This window comes from Urocampus carinirostris, chromosome 9 (genome assembly GCF_059441175.1).
Source record: "Urocampus carinirostris isolate Australia breed hairy pipefish chromosome 9, RoL_Ucar_1.0, whole genome shotgun sequence".
In the NCBI taxonomy this organism is placed as follows: Eukaryota; Metazoa; Chordata; class Actinopteri; order Syngnathiformes; family Syngnathidae; genus Urocampus; species Urocampus carinirostris.
In genome coordinates, this window is record NC_142357.1 from 19,224,346 (window position 1) to 19,246,276 (window position 21,931).

At 41.6% G+C, this 21,931-nt stretch overlaps 1 protein-coding gene across 1 annotated transcript; it reads left to right on the forward strand.

Moving 5' to 3' along the window:
* Window positions 1-65: 65 nt before the first annotated feature.
* On the forward strand, window positions 66-20,392 carry atg2a (autophagy related 2A). The gene is made up of 42 exons (XM_088344812.1): window positions 66-617; window positions 1,758-1,920; window positions 3,403-3,552; window positions 3,647-3,749; window positions 4,826-4,970; window positions 5,380-5,586; window positions 5,861-5,960; window positions 6,157-6,321; window positions 6,428-6,570; window positions 6,823-6,901; window positions 7,053-7,302; window positions 7,587-7,728; window positions 8,357-8,455; window positions 9,085-9,240; window positions 9,317-9,587; window positions 9,703-9,775; window positions 9,930-10,104; window positions 10,194-10,336; window positions 10,406-10,524; window positions 10,645-10,796; window positions 10,880-11,012; window positions 11,241-11,425; window positions 11,501-11,581; window positions 11,757-11,863; window positions 11,968-12,060; window positions 12,127-12,197; window positions 12,502-12,578; window positions 12,871-13,041; window positions 13,118-13,244; window positions 13,326-13,558; window positions 13,647-13,876; window positions 14,312-14,447; window positions 14,717-14,938; window positions 15,024-15,125; window positions 15,212-15,296; window positions 15,369-15,522; window positions 15,612-15,681; window positions 15,761-15,843; window positions 16,034-16,155; window positions 16,243-16,397; window positions 18,174-18,332; window positions 19,151-20,392. Exons 1-42 carry the CDS (start codon window positions 447-449, stop codon window positions 19,385-19,387), a joined length of 6,039 nt encoding a protein of 2,012 aa, XP_088200938.1. The 5' UTR covers window positions 66-446; the 3' UTR covers window positions 19,388-20,392.
* The last annotated feature ends 1,539 nt before the right edge of the window (window positions 20,393-21,931 follow it).

Here is a 21,931-nt window from a genome sequence, read left to right on the forward strand (position 1 = left end):
ACGCTTCCGAATTTCGGGTCGCGTCACGATGACGCAGACGATTTCGCCAAACCGTCAGTTGGCGTATGATAACAATAAACAGCCAGAGACCCAAGAGAAAGACTCCGAGCTCCACGACCTGTCGCTCCATTGCGACCCCAGAACGCTTCGAAAACATGAACCGACAAGGCGACAGAGCAGCGGCCTAGCGAGCGAGTCGTCCGCTCGGGTGGGAATTCTTGTCGCCGTACAAAGGATAGCTTTACCCCTCATGAGTTTTAATGTCGATTCTGGGTGAAGTGGAGTTCCGGTTCGCCCCTTCCTTAGCCCCCCACAGCTAGCTGTGGTTCATTCCTGCCATTGCTCCCACTTGTGCTCGCCTGTTATGCAGTTTCCCAAAGTCTGCGGTCGAACTCGTTCTCCTCCGCCGCCTATTGTAACTCCCCGTCCCCACTGTCGCCGAGCCCATGTCTTGCTGGCTCTTCCCCTGGTCTGGCTCTATCAAGAAGCGGGCCTGTCGATATCTCCTCCAGCACTACCTCGGCCACTTTCTGCAGGAGCGTTTGAGCTTGGAGCAACTGGGTTTGGACCTGTACAATGGCAGCGGGGTCATTAAGGAGATCAACCTTGATGTTTGGGTGAGTTTTCGCCAAAAAGGTGACCACGAGCCACCATTGTGGCGTGCTGCCTGAGCGCGTGGAGTTGTTTTGTTTCTCGCTACTCCAACTTGCCTGTTTCGCAACCCCTCCGCCAGTGTTCAACAACAACAATCTCCGACGTCATGCCCTCACAGTGCAGCTCGCATTTCTTCGAGGAAACAGACTTGCTGGAAATGCTCATCTCCACTGCCAATTTTTTTCCCCGAATTTCCGTCTATCTGACTTCTTGTATTTCTAGTTCTACTTTATGCACAACGTGGCAAAGCCAAAGTCCTACACGCTGAACATCTATCTATCTATCTATCTATCTATCTATCTATCTATCTATCTATCTATCTATCTATCTATCTATCTATCTATCTATCGCGGTTATGGTGAATCTTAAATTCATCTTCTATCATGTGCTAAATAAACAAACTATAATTTGTCAATACAATTTGGAATGTGTTTTAATAAGTCACTGCAAACATGCAGATCAAAGCAAAAGATATATCAAAACTGTTGTCTCCAACTTTATTTGGAATTTGGCGTAGGCATGTCATTGTGCATTCTCTTTTTCACATATTGAAATGTTGTTTATTCATAAACAAATTAACAAAAAGAGAAAAAAGAACGGTGGGACGGGGAGACAACTATGAAATATGCTATTTTGCTTCAGCAACTCGTTTCGTTTTACTTTGTATTATGCCAAAAAACCTTATCGGATGTTATGAGATTTTATCTGATTTTGGCTCCAATATTGACGCTTTTATCCAAGCATTCTACTACAGTTTCAGATTTGGTTCTTCTATCCAACAGTTTCTAGATGCAGCATGAGACAATGTGATGAAAACAAATGTTTATTTAAACAGCATGGCAATGAATAAACTAAATTTGAGAGAACTAAAATTAAGGCTTACGTGCCAACAGAAATCGACTTGAAGATTTAGAATCCTCCAAATTTGAGCCGCATTGTGCCCAAGTTAGCGCAAACAAAATTCAGAAGCACATATAATTTCTTCTGATATCAGATAATATTCTGAGGGGTTTTTGGAACCTCCGTATAAATTTGTGTCACGTAATGAATCTCACATAAGGGCTATACAAATAAACTTGACTTGACATATTTCTTTCCCCTAGGCTGTCAATGACTTCTTGGAGACCCTTGGTGCTCCCCTGGAGATAGTGGATGGTTTTGTGAGCAGCATCACGGTTACCATCCCCTGGCAAGCACTGCTTACTGACCACTGCACCTTGGAAGTGTCAGGTCTCCAGATAACATGCAGACCCAAGTACAGAACTGGTGAGTTGGCTTGAACCTCTCAAAAAAACAACAAACAAAAACGTTAATTATGCAGCCATCTTATCTCTCAACCCATCAAAGGCATGTTTTTGACAAAAATTCCCCTAATGATTAATAATCCATCAGATACTTGGAGAATGAAGTTCTGCTTACCTTTTGGCTTTGATATGATAGTATACCTGCCAGCGTTTGTAGTGCTTCTTCCTGGTAGTGTTTGATACATTATTTGTAGGCCCCTGTTGCAAATAAATATGTGTGACTTAGCAGTGGTTATGGAAACTAGTCCTGTTTTTATTTGACATTGACGTGAAAATGCACTGACGTTTTGACTAACATAATAATAATATAATAATAATAATAATTTCCTTGTATTGTCATTCTGTGTAACAATGTACACAGAACGAAATGTCGATTGCACCTGACCCGTTGTAGCGAGCCGATGCAGCCGCAGCCAACAGAGGGCGCCGCCGACCACTTTTTAAGTCTTAGGAATGACTCGGCCGGGGCGCGAACCACCGACCTCCCAGTCTCAAAGCGGGCGCCTTACCATCTAGGCTACTGAGCTGGTATATGATTCAGTTTCAAAAAATGCACCAGTTGTATGCACAATGGTATGGCTCTGTGTAATTTACAAATTGTATGCCTTGATCAGTGGTCAATGATCAGTTGGCATTGCATTGAACAATGAACAGCCACCCCTTGCAATGAGGCAACATACCTCTAGTTAAATGTATCGCGTCCTCTTTCCTGGTCCTGAAAGACTGCACTTTTTAGTGGACTGGAAACTGCATGAGTCAAATAAATGCATAAACGGAAATTACAATTTTAGATGCCTATATATAGTTATGCTGCATTTAGCAAAGGGTAAACATGGAAATAATGGTGAAGCATTATTGTTGATGTAAAATGTCAAAATATTATTTTGCCATTTTTAAAGTGTATGGAGGTTTTGCAATTAATATAACTATCCAAGGGCAGCACGGCGGCGGAGTGGTTAGCACATGTGCGGCACAGTTCTGAGGTCATGAGATCGAGCCTCCTGTGTGGAGTTTGCGTGTTCTCCCCGTGCTTGTGTGGGTTTCCTTCGGGCACTCTGGTTTCCTCCCACATTCCAAAAACATGCATGTCAGGTGAATTGGCCGGTCCAAATTGTCTCTAGGTTTGAATGAGCGAGCGAATTGTCTGTCCCTGTGTGCCCTGCTACTGGCTGGCAACCAGTTCAGGGTGTCCGCTGCCCACTGTCCGAAGATAGCTGGGATGGGCTCCAGCACCCCCGCGACCCTACTGAGGATAAGTGGTGCAGGTAATGAATGAATTTTTAACTAACCAAAACATATTGAATGAACTTTAAGTTGCCAAATAATAAATCATCTCTTATTATTGTAATAGCTGACGTGATCTGATGTTATGATATTGTATCCTATAAAAAATGACATGATATTGTATGTTTTGTCATAGCTACATTGTTTTGTTTGTACATAGGTGGCGGCTGGGATTCGCAAAACTGGTCATCCAGTATGACTTCCAGTATGCAGCTCGCCCAGGAGTGCCTGAAGGACCCTCCAGAGGCGTCCGAGGAGCCGCCAGCCCCGTTGGAGGGGCTGGAAATGTTTGCACAAACTATAGAGACAGGTAGTTTCCTTAGTTGAAACCTATCATGTCCTCCCTTATCTTAGCATAAGCAGCTGATCATTGCATTGGTTTTGTGTGTGTTTGTGTCGCATAGTCCTTCGTCGTATTAAAGTCACGCTCCTGGACACCATCGTACGCATTGAGCACCAACCCCCAGACCTTGACACAGGGGTCGCCTTAGAGGTGCACATCAAACGGTAAATTGCTCTCATGTGTTTGATAAATTTGCTTTCTTACTTTCTTGAGGGATACAAAAAAAAAACACTATTTTTTTCTTTTTCTTAGGTGGCACTGTTGCTTTTTATTGTTATAAGAACAAATTTGCAAATATTTAATTTGATTTAGAGGCACATGCTTCTTTACTTGTGGTCACTGGCAGTAAGTGCTCAGTAAAAGAAAACAGTTAACACACTAGGAATGTATCACACAAATACAAATGAGTAATTGTCAAAGCAAACAAAGCTGCTGGACAGGAATGCCCAACACAGTCCTCAAGAGCTGCATGTCCTGCATGCTTTTGAAGTTTTTCTGCTCCAATAAAAGGGATTCCAATCACCTGGATTATTATCAAGTTCCCACAAAGCTTTATCACAAGCTGAAATTTTGCATCAATTGAGTAAGAGAAGAAAAACCTCCAAAACATGTAGGACTTTAGGCGGCTCTCGAGGACTGGGTTGGTCACCCCTGTGCTAGAAAGTCAACATATTTTTGAATTATTTTTTTTTGTCTATATAATTATTGTCACTGTTGTTTGTGCCTTATCTGGACAAGTATAGTCAAATATTTAACAGTCCAGCCTGATGGAGAAAATACTCTCCAATACGCTTTTGAACACGGATAGTGTTCAAAGGTGACTTGTTGCCATTGTGTACTGTATACCTTAACTATGTATAAAGTGACACTTTTGACCGAGAAATGTTCTGTTGCTCTCAATGATTTCATGCCTTATTAGTTAAATATTCTTTTCTCTGGCTGTTTGTTTTTCCCAAAAAATCTAATAGTACGACAATGAACTTTTTATTTTGTAACAAACCCTTCTTTCACTCGGCTTAGCCCCCTTTTTTGTGTTGTCATGTTGACACAGTCCTTTAGGCCTTCTCTGTGAATGCATGATATGTCAGTGGAGAAACAAACTGAACAAGCACAGTATTCCACAGCTATTTTCTACAAACTCGTCCTCATACGGGCCATAGATGAGCTGGAACTTATCCCAGCTTAATTTGCCAGGTCCCCCTGAACTGCTCACCAGTCACTCTTTGATGATCTTTTCTAGGTTGGAGTACTTTGATGAGGCGGTGCGCAACCCTTCTAGCCAGACTGCTGTGCCTGTTGATATCCACCAGCCACCTGCCTTCTTGCACAAAATCCTCCAGCTAAGCGCTTTGCAGCTCTTCTATGACAGCATTGGCACAGCGCAGGTAATGGAGACTGTTTGTGCACCAAGCATTTTTTCCCACAAGTGCATCCTTGTTGAAAAATGGGCCTGCGATATGAGCAAAAACCCCACAAATTCAGCAAATTGGTTGGTCGGCGTAAGAATACATTGTCACATAGTACATAAGAGCTCACTTTTGCTGCTGCCAGTTTGAATTGCCACTATTAAGTACAACTATTTTCTTTATTGATAAATTCCTTACTCTTACATATATTATACATAGTTTTTTAGATCCAGTACATTTATGTTTGCTTTAAAACTTTAAATGGTTTCATAAAGAATTTATTGATCAATTTCTTTTTATACAATTGCCAAACAACATCAGAAGTTCTGTAGTCTTCCTTTTCACTAAGATAACAGATAAAAGAAATGCTCTTTCATTCCTTATAAAGGAAGTTCCTCAAGAAGAGGAAAAGCCAGAGTCCACTGCTAGCGATGAAGAAGAAGAGGGCGGAGAGGAGGACGGTGACGACCTGATGGGAGAGAAGGGGAAGCCCCTGAAAGTTCCCCTGTCTCAGCCCCTGCTTATAGGAAGCTGCTCTGGTTTCATTGAAACCACAGTTAAAATAAAGCAGAATGACATGCTGCCAGGACCAAAGGTGTGTTTGTGTTTTTTGTATGTTTACTGATGGGGTTTCCAACCTTTACTGAGCTTATCCACATATTGCTAGTGTCTGACTGAATCATTGCACTCAAAAATGTTTTTAGCAGAGCCCAAAATTGTCAAGTTTGTTTACCAATAAATGGAGTAGCACCTGCACACATTGATTGTATAATCAAACAAAATTTGAAAAGTGTTATGTCTACCAAACTCTGACCATGATATTGTTTGTGTTGCATTCCCTATGATTTTGTGTCTTGTCTGGTAACTAGTTCGAGTTGGAAGGGAAGGTTGGCTGCGTTCACATGCTATTGTCTCCGGCTCAGATAATTCAACTGACTGACCTGCTAGCTGCTCTTTGCATAGAAACAGGTAATGGGCTTCATCTCGCCATCTTATAAACTAGACTTTTTTTACAGGCAAGTCATTTTTTTTCCCTAGACGTTTCTTGAAAGTTTTTGGTGATTCAGGATCTAACACTGACAGTAGCCAACTTTTATATGCTGTTGTTAAAATTGCAAACATGTCCTCTCTGTGGTGTTTTGATTTGTTCCTATCTTCCCTCTAGAGTCTGAGCCCAAGATTGGTAGCGTGCGCAGCCGTCCATTAGACTCTGACGACTTGCGTATGATCGAAGATGACCTCAACAAGCAGCTGGGTACCAGTCCGAAAGATAGGGAATGGGATACAGAATACGACCTAGAGCCTTATGTCACCACCCTGGAAAATGGAGGTATGAGATATTGTCACACCTTTATTGGTTGAACATAGGCTAAAGAAAGTTCAAAATTTGCCACTGCAAGATTTTGTTATGGCTTTGTAAATAATTGTCTTTGCAGAAATGTTCTACTCCATGGGCCCCACGGGTATGAGCAGCAGTGTGACGTCACAGCGCTCAGGCAGTGAGCTCTCAGACAGTGATATGGAATCTTCTACGCAGAGTCTGTCCAGCCATACTCAGCCTGGATCACTTTCAGCTCAGGTACAGGTCGTTTAGGGGATGGGGAGGGTCTTTTGCAGCTGATATTCACCTGCTCATGTAACTCGTGATAGTTTTCTGTTTTTGTAGGGCTATTTTCCTCGGCCAGACAAGTTTTTCCCTCTTTTCCCATATTTATTATCAATTAAATATTACATATTGGTATTGTTATTTCATTGAGAGAGTCATGACACATTTACGCAAGTGTAACGATCATAGAGGTTTTGTGACCTCTCAGTTGTTTTTCCATGGCAGGGCCTCATGAGCTGTCCCAGGCGTTACCCAGTAGCAGGTAGCTTCTCCAATCTTCCACAGGCCAGACATCAAATTAGAGGTAATATTAACAATGAACTCATTACTTTCTTTGTCCTATGAAAATAAGCAGACTCACTGTTCTTAACATTTTTTTGTAAAATTTGTCATAAAAAACACTCTTTGTAGCTGAAAAAGTACACAAAACCCTTTCTGCTCAATCCCTGGTGCAGGTCATTCAAGAAGTGGCAATACAGACCAGCTGAAGCCTGACGCCTTGCTGCGTCTGACTCTTGGCGGCCTCACCCTAACTATGCTGCAGGAGGACCCGCCTTCAAAGCCAGGCGGCGACTCCTCATTGGCAGAAATGTCTCGGGTGTTCTTCCAAGAGCTCACGTCCTTCAAGGACAGTATGTTTAGCGAAAGAGACTTTCGCCACTTGAGAGGCAGGTTCACCAAGGCCTGCCCCCACTCACACCTCAGGTAAGAAACCATGAACGGGGACGTTGTTGCATTAGAATTATAAGTGGGCAGATCTTCGTTCATCAGTCATTAGGTTGTTTGTATAAAAAACATGGAGCTAATTGAAATTGCATGATTAAAAAAAATACTTGACAAAAAATAATACCATTAGAGCTGGAAAATCTCTTCTATGTATTCACAACACATCGTTTATTGTCCAGTACTTTTTGTATGCAATTCAATGCAGTATATTCATTGGTTAGTAGTACAGTAGGAATTTTTAGACGATTTCTGTCTGTCTTCAGAGTGACTGGGGCAGCAGTGCAAGTTTTCTGTGAGATGCGAAGCGGGAGACGGCAAAGTCGAGCGGTCACTTCCGACGTCTCATTTAGCAGACTAGAATTGTTGGAGTGCCTTTGGGAAGACTATCAGCCTCAGTACAGTGAGGTATAGAAATATCTAATAAAAATGACACCAACTCAGTTTTAATTTTATCAAATTTTCATAAAGCTAGTTCAGGGTTCCCCCAGAGTCTTAAAAACCTGAAAAAGTCTTAAATTTGATTACTGCAAATTAAAGCGATGAAAATGTCTTTAATTTTTTTAAGAAATCTTTAACTCTCAAATGGCTTATTTTTTTCCTCGTCTTATCTGCATGATCGATCTAATAACTAACTAACTGTTAATAAGTGAACTAACAAAAGTATGGAACATTGTGTCTTAATTTTTTTTTCATTTTCTCCAACTTTATTGATCTTTTACTGATAAATGCATCCTATCCTCTTGGCGGCGACGGCTCACGAGTCCCCTTGGTGCCTGGGTCAGTTCTTCCCTGCTCCTTCAGGGTGGGGCTTTAAAGTCCCGGCCGTTATGGCCGGGTGGCATCGGGTACTGGGGTCTGTCACGACTCCGCACTCGACTTCTGCGTCTGGGATTGGTCATTAATTTCATTGGATGGGGTATTGAAAGGGTCTAAAAAAGTCTTAAATTTGAATGAAAAAAATCCTGGGGGAACCCTATAATTAAGTTTACAGAAACCGAATGCCAATAGAATTTCTTTACCTGCGCTTTTCTAGTTGCTCCAGTTTCAGAAAGCCAGTGTCTTCACTGTGGGAGTTGCTGCCAGACCGTGTGCCCAGTTACACTACAGTCTCACAGAAAGACACCTGAGGAAGGTATTTGAAGCCCACACATACAAGCACAGCAATGTTTGATCAATGTACCTCTGAACAGTAGCTTGGCATAAGAAACAAAATCGCAATGTACGAGCTTTAAAGTTTTAAACTTTCGTATAACTTTGTTTAAAGCTTAATCTTGAGATACATCTTTTATGCTAGTAACATACTGTATAACATCACGCTGAACGGTTTAAGACCATTCCACTAAATGGCAGTAGGTACTCTTAACTTTCATATCTGTCTTCATGTTAAGTTGATACAGGTAACAGATTTACAACCAGGGTCGGTTCTGAACAACTGATCTCAAGTCATCTGCTGCCAAGACAGAATCTGTTGTAGTGGTAGAATGATCTAATAGCTAGCTGACAAAGTTGTTGTACGCGTTGCCGAGATGCTATGCGCTGCGGTGTGGTGCAAGACATTCAATTAAAAAAACATTTAAGTCGAGCAGGTAATTTGTCGGATGTTATCTGTACATCTAACCGTATTTACCCAATTGGCGTTCTACTAAATCGGCAGTTGTTTTTATGACTTTCCTTAGTAGTGTGGGTTATCTAATATAAAATGTGTTCCTTTCACAACAACGTAGTAAGGTAGTGACAACATATTTTGGTAAAAAATTGCAGGGTAAACAAAGGGTAATTCGCCGTGAGAGCACAGTGCGAGTGGAGCTAGAGGACACCACCGCAGAGTTCGACCTGGACATCCTCACGCGTCTCAGGAATCTGAGCAATGCCTTTAGCCAGCGCACTGCAGAGCCTGCCGGACATAACAAACTCCAGGTTGGATAATACCTAGTTGATTTTCCTGAGGACCAAAAATCTCAGTTTGACTTATTTTTTTTTATGCACACCCCAGACCCAGAGAAGTGAGATATTCTCCTCCTTCTCTCTTCTCGCACCGCACGCCATCCTAAAACTCAGATTCCCCATTCCGGATCTGCGGCCTCCCTCTGAACGTCAACCCTTGAGCCAAAAGGCTGTGAGAGACGAGACACTGGTGTTGGAGCTGACTGAGCTAGAGCTCAAACACCAGGAAGGGCCAGACCTCCAGCACAGGGAGAACCAGGGTCAACTATCTGCTCCATGCCTCACCCAGCTGTTTGAAGCCTTCTTTACTGACTTGCATGGTGAGGACACAGGTGGCATTTGGATTTATAGATTAATTCATTAAATGTGCCAACACTGCTCTCATTTGCTACAACAGTCAATCAACTTGTACTTAATCTGGATTTTTTACTTCAGGGTCATACGAGGGCTGGGAGGGAGGCTCCTTCCCCTGCATCAGAGTGCAGAAGAGCCTGGACTCCCTACCCAGGCAAGTGTTTATCATCACACCACATTGTGAATAAGTGTTACACAAGGGGTTACTCCTTATTTATTCCAAACATGTTTTAAAATGTATATTCTTATTTTAGAGTCATACCTGGTCACCGAATCATTGTATTGATGGTCTCATTGTATTTTTTAAGACTCTCAGTACGAGTGCGTGGAGGTGAAACGCAGGACCCAGCTGCGGGCTTGGCTGGCTTGAACCTGGGTCTCACCCGAGAATTGGGGGCTGCCTTCTTCGAAAGCCACTGTGATTTAAATGACAAAACCAGCTCCCCGTTTTCTTCCAACCGCACAATGTTTGAGACAGAGGAAGTGCGTCATCAGGCTATGAATTTTCATGTGAGCAATTGTTGGAAAACTAAAATAATTCATGACTGGCTCCTTCACCCCCAACTGTGTAGATGGTGATCCCTGCCGACCCTGATGAGATGAGTGAATTTCAGGCCCAGTGTGTGGCTCAGTGTCAGTGTGCTGTGGATATTCAGCTTCCTCTGGCTTACATCCTTTTGCCCAGCAAGCAAGCCTTCCAAAGCATATACAACAGGTACTGGATATCATGTAAATTTATTTTTTATCACTACTATTATTACTAAGGCTGAAACCTTTTGTGCAGGATCAATAATGACCTGTTGATGTGGGAGCCACCTCCCCCTGCCCCAGCATCAGACCAAATTCCCACACACGTTCATCAAAATGATGAGTTCCAACTCTGCAAATCAGCTTTCCGACTCGGTGAATAGTTTTTCAGAATATTTTTTTAAGTGTTTAACTAAGCCAAAATATTAGGTACACTACTCCTACCTCACTTGAAAGTCAGGTTTATTTGACATGTATATTTTCCTGGTGTTAAAGACTCTGACTCAGAAGAGGATGAGCCTCAGTTCTACTTGGCCAATGAACCATCAGGAAGGGCAAAGTCTCTCCAGTATGACCACAACTTCAGCCTCCTTTCTCTCACTCTTGTCATTGGTAAAGGTCGCCTTCAAGCCAGGACAGACAAGAAAGTAAATCAAGCGGCTAAAACAGTTTGCCAGAACAAATAATGAACCACTCTAAATATACTGTTTGATTGATGAAATTAAAACAGGAGGACCAGAGTATTGGAGAAATCGTGCTGGACCTAGAAGGAGGGAAGATATTCAGTGTAGCACAGTATCATAATGACCCAAATCTAAGTTTCTTGTGTCTGGAGAGTCAACAAGTAGAGCTTTACCATAAAGGTAGGCAGAAATTGCATCGTGTCATTTTACAATAAACATGAATAACAACACTATAAATTAGAGATCCTAAATTCATTGGGTCTTTAGAGTCCTTAACTGGGAGATTGTGTGTTCAGTATATTTATAATCATAACACCAACAAAAAATGTGTTTCTGATCGCAACAAAGACAACTGTAACACTAAATGTACTCTTTGATGAAGAGAAATCCACTTTTCCTTTTTTGTAGCTGTAGTGAAAGACACGACCATTCAACCACGAATAGAAATGCCCAGCTTCACTTCCCCAAATCACTTGAACCTAACTATCTACCCCACTGAGGTGGGCGTCAGCAGCGTGAGCGGCAGGGAGTCGGTCCCGCAGATGTTATCCACAGCCATAAAAATAACTCTGGACCCACAGAGGAAGGTCAAGGTACGTCTTGGTAATTATAATCATCCAGTAGTTGGAACACTAACATTAATTAATTGTCTTTTTGTGTCTCCCTAGGAATTCCTTGTCGCCTTTCAACTCCAGGGCGCCACTCTGCGGCATTATGTGGCGGAGAGCAATCACAGTTGGCACGAGCAGGTATGCCATGTTGAATTGTTCCATCGGAAACTATAGACATGTCATTAATAATTTCTTACAGTACAGCTGTATCCAAATATTTTCATTAAATAATTTTAATTAGGATTATGATATATGAAGATATTTTTGGGCTTAAAATGATTTTGCTGGGAGTTTAGCAATGTTTGTGTTCCAGTTGGTCCAGTTTCTTGATGTCATCGACGATCCAATTCTGGGATACACTTCACCCACCGTCATCACCGTCCTCCACACGCATTTGGCCACATGTGCAGTTGACTACAGGTAATTACTTTAACATTTTTATTTGGTTAAAAACATTTTTGTATACGTTTAGTTGAAATCCAATATTCCCCTTCAATTTTTGAACACGGCCCCCTGTCTTCCAGGCCGCTCCATCTACCACTGCGAATGCTTCTCACAGCAGAGTCTTTCTCTCTCTCCAGTAATATCATTGTCGACACAGCCACCTTCCACCTCAGGTAAAACTGGGCCTCTGTTGTCTTATATCATCACAGTCCAAACTAATTTTTTTAAATCTTATTTAGATTCATCTTGGATGATTCTGCTCTATACCTCTCTGACAAATGTGATAGCAACGTAGTGGACCTGAGAAATGGTGCGTCACAAACATACAAACTTAATGCGTGTGAAAAGATTTCACAACATTCAAATCGTTGTTTTTTTTTTTTTTTTAACAACTGAATATTCTGTTTTAATTGTTACAAGATTGTTAAAAGTAAAAATGTGGACTGGGGAAGGACATGGATTTGAATATATGGTATTGGTTTTGATAGATTGTGGAGATATACTGAAATAAATGAAAATGAGCTACATTCTCAAATGGGTACCCCTGAAATAGAAACCCTTTTTTGTATCATCCTGAAATAAGTTTTTATTTGTTTCTTTTTTGGGTCATGCAGACTACATTTGCGTTCTGGACATTGACCTGCTGGAGCTTGCCATTACAACATGGAAAGGAAGTGAGACAGGAAGGCTGGTGAGAACCTTGCAACTAAATACGTACTTCATCTTTTCCCCACCTAGTCTCGTAGCTTCGAAATAGATCGCAAATTCAGTAGTCTTGGAAAAGTAGTGTAGTTGTTCTCAAGCTGGTTACTGAAAAATGCTTTGCAATAAGAATTATGTCAAACATATTTATTAAATGTGCTTTCTTTTGTGTACTGATAAATTACCGGTAGATATAATTTAACTAATTACTCCTCCCTGCCTTATTTCTATGCCAAACACTTACCGTAATTCAACTTGCTACCCTAAACCTTTTCGTCCAGGCCCAGCCTCTGTTTGAACTCCGCTGCTCCAACAATGTAGTCCATATCCATGCGTGCGCTGACTCGTGTGCCGCTTTGGTCAACATGCTGCAGTACCTCGTCTCCCAGGGTGACCTGCATCCGCCCCCACAACAAGCCTCGCCCACGGAAATAGCCGGCCAGAAGCTACCAGTGAGGCCTTTTTTTCAGCTGAAAAAAAATTCATGTCGGGAACATTTAGGGGATGCTATTTTGTCTTTGTCCTTAGCTGTCTGAGAGCCCCGCATCTGTAATTCCTTGCCCTGCTGCTGAAACTGCTGAGATTAACCAGTGTGATCTCACTGATGCCCTCATAGACACCTACAAGAGCCAACAGGAAGAGAAGATGGATCCAGGTTTGGCAGAAATAGTATCTATTGTCACTAATTAGCATGCAGATGCTGATAAACCTTGTGGCTTGCACATCTTTCCTTTAGGATCTCCCACCATGCCGAAAGGCTCCCCTGTTTCTGTTTATCTGTTCCCCGGTGAGGCACCTAGGAACGACCTCACTGCGGTGGAGGAGGAAGTCGAAGATTCCGAGCTTGACAATCTAGTCACCACGGCGACCGAGGTACAGGCCGACATGATGATGGACGAGGAAAGCTCTGGGACGTCTACTGACAATGATGACTTTTGCATCTTGGAGGCTCCTGGCATGGGCATTGCTGTAGGTTTCAGCGGCATCGATTTATTATTGATGTGAGTATGAAAAACAGTAGAATATAAATAACTGCAACATTGGTTTAACCGAACAGCCCAGGGACGGAGAACCAGTTGTGACAGTGTTGGTGGAGGGTCCCATTCAAGTGAAGGACAGCCACTTCTCCAGGCCGCGAGGAAGCTCCGACCTGCTGCGTGCTCCAGCCCACTTCCCCGTGCCTCAAAGTCGAGTGGTGCTGAGGGAGATCTCCGTGGTTTGGCATCTTTACGGTGGCAAAGACTTTGATGCTAAGCCGTCGTCTATACACGGCCAGCATGGAATCAGGTAAGATAAGAAGCTAGGTGGTGTTCTAGGATTTCTGGTTCGTCTGAAAGAAAGTATAAGGAATAATCCATTCATAATTTAGCTACTATAGCTATCACTGAGCCTTCTCGTCTTGTTTTGTAAATGACACTGTCCAGGCTAGGTTGTTCTAAGGCACACTTTAAATGACACAATGACAACCCTATTTGGAAAAAACTTATGGGCCCCTCACATGGGAATTTGTTTGATAATGCTAAATCACATTTATTTCATTAATAAATGTGATCATTAGTAAAATACTTCTTTCTAAAATAATCTTCAGTTGGAGACATGTTCAAACGAAATTTAACTACAGTCTGGAAAAAAAGAAAAACAGGCATGCACTCTCACTCTTTGAGTTGGGATAGTTCTATTCCAATTCACTTCTTCATTTTTTTTACATTTCCTTACCATCAGGGGGCGTACTGTTCCATCCTGTGCCCGGGGCTCGCCAGCCCGCTCCACTGGTTCTTCTCGTCCTCAGAACTCATGGAGATGGGCTGGCGGGAGCGGCCGTCAGCATGGTCTTCTTATGGAAATCCAACTCACAAAGGTATCTTCTGCACTTCCAAATGTTTTGAGGCTATTAAAAAGAAATGCCCAACCTATAAATTAATGTCACTAAAGAAGATAAAATAATACAAGTCTATTGGATGAATCCTTGCAGGTGTTTTACTCTTTCAATGGTTCACCTTTAATCTTTAATAAAAATAAAGGGAAACGATGATATAAACAGACCTTCGATTAGAATTTCACATCACTGAATCGGAATGGCAGAAGTAACCTGGGATCCATCATTTTGGTCCTAATTCTGATCCACAGGTGTCTTTCCAACACGAGTCCTACCCGGTGGCAGTTATTGGACAGGATGGTGATTCCTTAGTGACTGCTGGGATTGGTTCGGGAAGAGAGCAGCCCATTTCCAGGCAGGTTTTTATTGTCCAAGAGCTGGAGGTCCGTGACCGCCTGGCATCCTCTCAAATCAACAAGTTCCTGTACCTCTACACGAGCGAGAGCATGCCCCGGAGAGCTCACTCCAACATGGTCTGTCGCAATGGCAAAATTCACAACCTCATAAATGACTTAATCTCTTTATGGAATCTTAATATTTCTATCGATTTTGGATTAGTTGACAATAAAGGCCCTGCAAGTATGTCCTGAATCTGGTCTTGGTGGTCCAGAGAGTTGCCTCCGAGTCAGCTTGCTGCCACTCAGACTTAATATTGACCAGGTACATGTAGAATTTCGTGTGTGTGCTTTTCAATTTCGTGTCTACCTCTATAACAAGCCATTTTGCTTTCTCCATGTGCTGTCTAGGATGCATTGTTTTTCTTGAAGGACTATTTCAGCAATCTAGCTTGTTCTGTGAATCCTTATTTGCCTGTAGATCCTGCATCTGAAGGTAGGCAGCATCCATTGAGTCTATAAATCTTTGCAGAAATGGGTGTCCCATGTGTGTCAAATGCCCCTGCAGTGAAAGTGGATGTCTCCCAGAAACCATCAGTAGATGCGGACTCAGGTGGCACTCTAGGACTGGACCTCGCGGCTTCAGTAGAAACAACTCACAGCGAGCAGAGCTTCTCTTCAGCCGGCTCGACCTCCTCCTCCGAGCAGCCAATCTACTTCCGGTACTGACGCGCACAGTTTAGATCCATGCTTAAATTCTAGACAAAAGTATGGCAAATTGGTAATTCTTTTTTTTGCTTGTCTCTCTTAGCGAGTTTCGTTTCACCTCTGAAGTGCCTATCTGGCTGGACTATCATGGCAAACACGTTGTCATCGAACAGGTTCATTAACACATACAGTTTTACCTTTTAACATCTCAGGTATATTTTTAAACATAATATCCTCACTCTGAATTCACAGGGCACCTTTGCAGGAATTCTGATTGGCTTGGCTCAGTTGAATTGTTCAGAGCTGAAACTGAAGAGGCTTTGCTGTCGACATGGGTATTTTTTTTTATAGCACTAGTTCAATTGTGGTTCAAATAGTTATTTGGTTCGTGTTGTGTTTTAACAAAAGAAGAGCAACATTACATTTTTCTTTGTTAATCGGGTTTATGTCAATTTATTTCAAAAACACAACATTTAAAGATTCCCTTTGGCTTTAATAACCTAAACATTTCCCACTTCTACACAGCTTGCTGGGTGTTGACAAAGTTATCCAGTACGCTGTCACTGAATGGCTGACGGACATTAGGAAGAATCAACTGCCGGGCATTCTGGGAGGCGTCGGGCCGATGCACTCTATTGTCCAGCTTTGTGAGTGCACACTTTCGGAACGACAAGACAGTCATATTTTAAAATGAATGTGTTAAAAGTCAGTTAAATTGTTTTTCTTTCCTACAGTCCACGGGGTGAGAGATCTCTTCTGGCTGCCCATCGAGCAGTACAGGAAAGACGGGCGCATCATCCGAGGTCTCCAGAGAGGGGCCGCGTCCTTTGGCACGTCCACGGCTTCGGCGGCACTGGAGCTCAGCAACAGGCTGGTGCAGGCTATCCAGGTACCTGAGAAGCCTCCTGGGTACACCTGACTAGTTACCAACCAATCACAGGGCAGACATTTAGGCTTTCAGATATCTAAACTCACCACAACAACGCATACTGTCTATACCAGGGGTCAGCAACCTTTTCGGTGCGGAGTGCCACTTTCAAATTTCCTTGTAAATCAGTGTGCCAATCCAAGATTAATGACTCGCACAACATTTTTTTAATATCCAACAGAGCTTTCATTTTACACCAGTCCAAATATACAATAATCGTATAACTCTGTGTTTTTCAACCCTTTTTGAACCAAGGTACACTTATTTATAAAAAAGTTCCGTGGCACACCGTCCGTCAAAAATGTTTGAAAATAAAGTTATGTCAAATATTTCACTGTACTACCTCATAAGCAGATAATTAGTATATAAAATAAGAATAATACTTCATGTAAAAAGAATGATGTGCTTTATGTTTTTATTTTTTACATTGCAATCTTAAGCCGTTTTGTTAAACAAATTAATTTATTAAATGTACTGTGCTACCTCAAGAACAGATAATTAGTACATAAAAAGTATATAAAAATCTACTGCCACCTACTGATATGGAATACTATTATAGTTTCTCGTCTGAAGACTGCAAAAAAACTGAATAATGGCCTAAATTTTTGGAAAGATAAAATTCCAGCGGCACACAGGTATAACTGACCTATTTATCTTCCACTATTCTTGTTCATCAATTAACTAAAAAATGGCCTGTAGCCATTCTGACTTCAACTTTTTACCACAATAATTAACCAGAATCAACCATTCTTCATTAACTATAAACTACAATCAAAAAACAAGTGATATGGTCAGCTACTATACCATTCATCAATGATATCTTGATGCAGAAAATATCAAAACTTGAAAAAACAGCAACAATGCAGAAGGCACGCGCGCGCGCACACGCGGTTCTTTAAAATATTCACCACCGGTAAATGGTTTTCCGTGCTTTGCTAATCAGTGAGCAATTTGTTAGATAGCTTCAGTGGTGGTGTTTTTAGCAGAGACAAAGGTTTTCAGGGTCTGTGTTTGTTTGCCGCGCATTTTAATGTCTCCGCATTTAATTAATGTTCATGTTTCGTCTCGTAAAACCGTTGATGCGCGAGGTACAACGCTTTCGAGGCACAAACACCACGGTCATTTTTTGCACAAAGGCTGGAGAGAGCGCGATCTTTTCGCTCGAGGAGCCGTCATGCTTTTGTTCATTTATCGCGCGCGTGTGTTTCGTCGGCTGGGTCTCTCTCTGTCTCTGCGAGGCGCCAGGCAAACTCACACTGAAAACCCTACGTAAAGCCTAACGTAAATCCTTTACATAACATGGCGCGCAACTGAAGATGTCTAAATTTCAGGTAAATGCGCTTTAAAAAAAATGTTTTTTTAAATCATTATTATTTGGCCGTGCGGCTCGCGTGTCACTAGTTAACACCTCGCGTGCCACTGCTTGCATGCGTGCCATAGGTTGCCGACCCCTGGTCTATACTAATATAGTTTATCACAAGGCAAAGTAACCTCACCATGTCCTTTAGAACAGGGGTCCGCAACCTTTTTTGCTCCACGGACCAGTGTCATATAGGCCTTTTGTTTTTTACAGACCCGCAATGTAAAGATGCCTCACACTGTTGGTAAAACGTTTCTGGCGACAATAGTCGACAATATTTGAATGCAACTGCTTTTTCACATGTGTTTCCACTCTGCATTTGGGATCAAATCCAACGTAGCTTTCTAAGTCAACCATGGCATGTTCCAATTTTGAAGGCTACCGCAGAGACGGTGTATGACATCTTGTCTCCGACGCCTCCCTTGAACCGCTTCGCCGTCACTGAGGGCCGAGCCCCTACCAGTCGGCCACTCCGTCCTGCCCAGCCTGCTGACCTTCGAGAGGGCGTCGCCAAGGCGTACGACACCGTCAGAGAGGTCAGTAAGACTTGTGTTACTTACCGCTAATTCCCGAACTACAAGCCGCTACTTTTTTGCTCTTATTTCAACACTGCAGCTTTAAATACGGCCTGGCCTTTTTGTTATGGTGGTCTCAAGGACAAAAAGCAAGCTGCTCTTTCCCACAACACATTCACTCTAAATACAAAACACCGTGGTGACATCTGGAAACATTTATGACTCTAGAGGAGAAATTTGTGGACTATGGACGTTGTTGCCAACATTATTTATATAATGCATAACGGCAGCAAAACAAGAGGTTTAGCTGACTTTCATTGAGTATTTACCATATTCCCACTGTATTTTTAACCTTTAACCCACATATTAAGTCCTTAATTTATACATCCAAATCAAACAGCAGTGGAAGTTATCTATCAAAAACCATACTCTTTTTCTGTATCATTTGTATTACTGGGGTGTTTTGTATTTAGGTCACGTGTGTCAAGCTGCTGTGTTCCTCTATCCCCGCACACTTAAAGAATTTGCCGGCCGAGCGCCTAATGTATCAAACCTTTTTAAAATTTGACGCCATTGGCGCCGCGCCATTTCTTCCAAAAAGTGCCCCCGCACACCTGACACCAAAACAAAGTTCCGTTTGCCAATAGCATCGCACACAATTGGCGCTTAGGCCTGCAGTTTTAAATCTGGTGCAGCTCTTGTAGAAAGACAAAATTGAGTTACATTCTTAAATCTAAGCATGCGGCTTTATATTGGGTACATTCTGGTGTCCGGATTGTATAGTATAGTGTGAAATTCTCTATTTTTTTGTCTTATTTTGTGTTCATATTTTCCTCCAGGGAGTGATTGACACAGCACAGACCCTTTGTGATGTAGCATCCCGCGGGCATGAACAGAAAGGTCTTCCAGGCGCGGTGGGCGGCGTCCTGCGGCAGATCCCACCCACTGTTGTTCGCCCGCTCATTGTTGCATCAGAAGCCACTTCCAATCTGCTCGGCGGCATGCGCAATCAGATCAAACCAGATGCACGGAAGGAGGACTTTTTGAAATGGCGCACAGAAGACGGCCATGAATGACTGATGTTTCTGTGCATTTGTATGCTTTTCCGAATACGAGATCACAGAGTTTGTTAAAAAACACCCCAATGACTAAAACCTTCTGTGACGTTCGGTGTTTACTATGTGGGGTGCAGCATCATTGGTTGACTTATGCAGCACGAACTCTGAGTTTCACATTCTCTCAGTATTATGCTCATGGTCACATTCTCCTCACCTTTTAGTTTAGGTTGCATACCTATCGCCGCCATGTTTCTTCTTTTTCAGTTCAGTGGCATTTCAGGCAGTCACATATCTTCAAAGGGAAGAGAAATGGGAGACAAACTCAAAACATTGGACACTTCGTTGCTTCAATGTTTTTTTAAATTGCTTTAATATGTGCCATAAAGTGAACAGTACGCCCTTGTTGTTGCCTTGCTCGATTCTGTACCCTTCCAAACAGACAAGTTAAATTCCCCTGACTGAATCCACAGTAAGCTTGTAAATCTAGTGGCAAATTAAAAACAAAAAGCAATCACCCCAAATCTACCAAATTATCATGATGTCATTCTGTGGTTCCACTTGCATCACAAATTGTTTTAATACAGAATGGAAGGAAACAATTATCAGCAAAAATCCATATCAAGTTCTCTGTTTTTATAATAGTTCCTTTTTATTGTGTTTTTTAGTTTATTATTGCTTCCATTAATGTCGACTATGTTATTCTTGCTTAAACTAAGCAATGATGGGATGTGAATGTATAGTAACCACTGAGGATATGGAGTTTGTGGTTCTAAAAAAACGTTTTACATTTTCATTATTCTGTTATGATGTACCGAAGAGTATGTTTTCCAGTCTGGCAGAAAAAAGTGTGACCAAGGACGTGCGCCTGACTGCGCGCATGGTGCATGTGTGAGGATGGTTGGCTTGTAACGACAGTATGCTTGAAATAACTATTTACTATTTCATCAACAGTGTGAATGACATGTATAGTACAAAACAATAGTGTATATATAAGATAATAATAAAACTTGTTTTAAAAAAATGGTTTTTGACTGCTCTGCATTTTAATATGCCACATTTTTGACACAGATTGAGTTTTTTGCTCACGAGATCAGGGGTCACCAACCTTTTTCAAGCTGAGGGCTCATTTTTCGTTACAGACGAATGGAAAGGGCCGCCAATTTAATAGATACTTCCAGAATAACAGGGTATCTTATTATTATGATTGTGTTATTTAGTTTTAACGAGTTTTAATTATTAGAAATTGAGTTAGAATATGCTCATCCCTAAAACATGATGCCAGTTAAAAATCAAATTTCCTAGAAAATCATAGTTACCTTTTACTGGTGGGTTAATTTCAGAAATAGTCCACATGATACTCAGCTATTCCTCTGCACGAGATGATGATGTATGGGCTATATTGTTTTTCAAATGTCTTTTGTTTACTGCATTTAGAAGTCAATTATAACTTTTTTTTTAACAACATAATTTATATAAATGTGTTTGATATTTCAATTAAAGTAAAACTTGTCGCAGTTTAATACTGTATAGTGAAGGGTTTTTCAACCTGGGTGCTATAGGACCTTGTCAAGTGTGCCGCAGGAAATAGACGAATTTTATCTGCAAAAAAAATCATGCCATTGTTAGTATCTTTGCTTTATTCCATTTATCAGCCGATTAACTGTAACATTCATCAATATCAGTAGATGGCAGCCGAGTCCCATTTTTCTTTTTATGTTCTATTTTTCTGCTCATGACGTAGGGCAGGTACAGTAATGTATATTAAATACTTTATTTTATTTGATGAAGCTGCCCAAGCTTGCACTACAAAAACATATATCCATTATCTGCACCGCCTATTCTCCGTAGAGTCGCGGGGTGCTGAAGCCCATCCCCAGCTAACTTCAGGCAGTAGGCAGGGTACACCCTGAACTGGTTGCCAGACAGTCGCAGGGCACACAGAGCCAGACAACTAACTTGCTCATTCACACCTATGGAGAATTTGGACTGGTCAATTCACCTGACACGTATGTTTTTGAAATGTGGGAGGAAACTGGAGTGTTCGGGGAAACCCACGCAAGCACGGGGAGAACATGCAAACTCCGCACAGGAAGGCTCGTCGCTGGATTTGAACCCATAAGCTCAGAAATGTGTCACGGACGCGCCAACCACTCAAAAACAAAGTAAAAATCTTAAATACAATTTCGGTGATTTAATTTATTACTATTTTTAATAAAAATATCAAAAAGTTAGATTGTAACAATATTTTAAAATATCCACTGGCAGACATTTTTTGCTCACTTTTAAGTGTTATATTTGTTATTTTTCTTGAAAAAGATAAAGTAAACCCTGAAAGACAGGTATATAATAGAGTAAAATGAAAATACAGCAAAATTATTGACCAAAATAAATAACCTGTAGTACATCCTGAGCAATAATAACCGCAATTCACGAGCAGATTTCAAAAGAAACTTTACGTTCTGTCAATTTAGGTGACATGATAATTTGAGATAAAAACAAATAAGAACATTAATTAATTCTTAAACATTTCGGCAGAGGGTTTGCCTAAAAGACGATATAATG

Excerpts from the sequence above, each read along its gene's own strand:
- atg2a (XM_088344812.1), top strand. The coding sequence starts at position 447 with ATGTCTTGCTGGCTCTTCCCCTGGTCTGGCTCTATCAAGAAGCGGGCC. Across the intron at positions 7,729-8,356 it reads ATCAGCCTCAGTACAGTGAG|TTGCTCCAGTTTCAGAAAGC; the intron begins GTATAGAAATAT and ends GCGCTTTTCTAG. Across the intron at positions 15,126-15,211 it reads TCAGACTTAATATTGACCAG|GATGCATTGTTTTTCTTGAA; the intron begins GTACATGTAGAA and ends TGTGCTGTCTAG.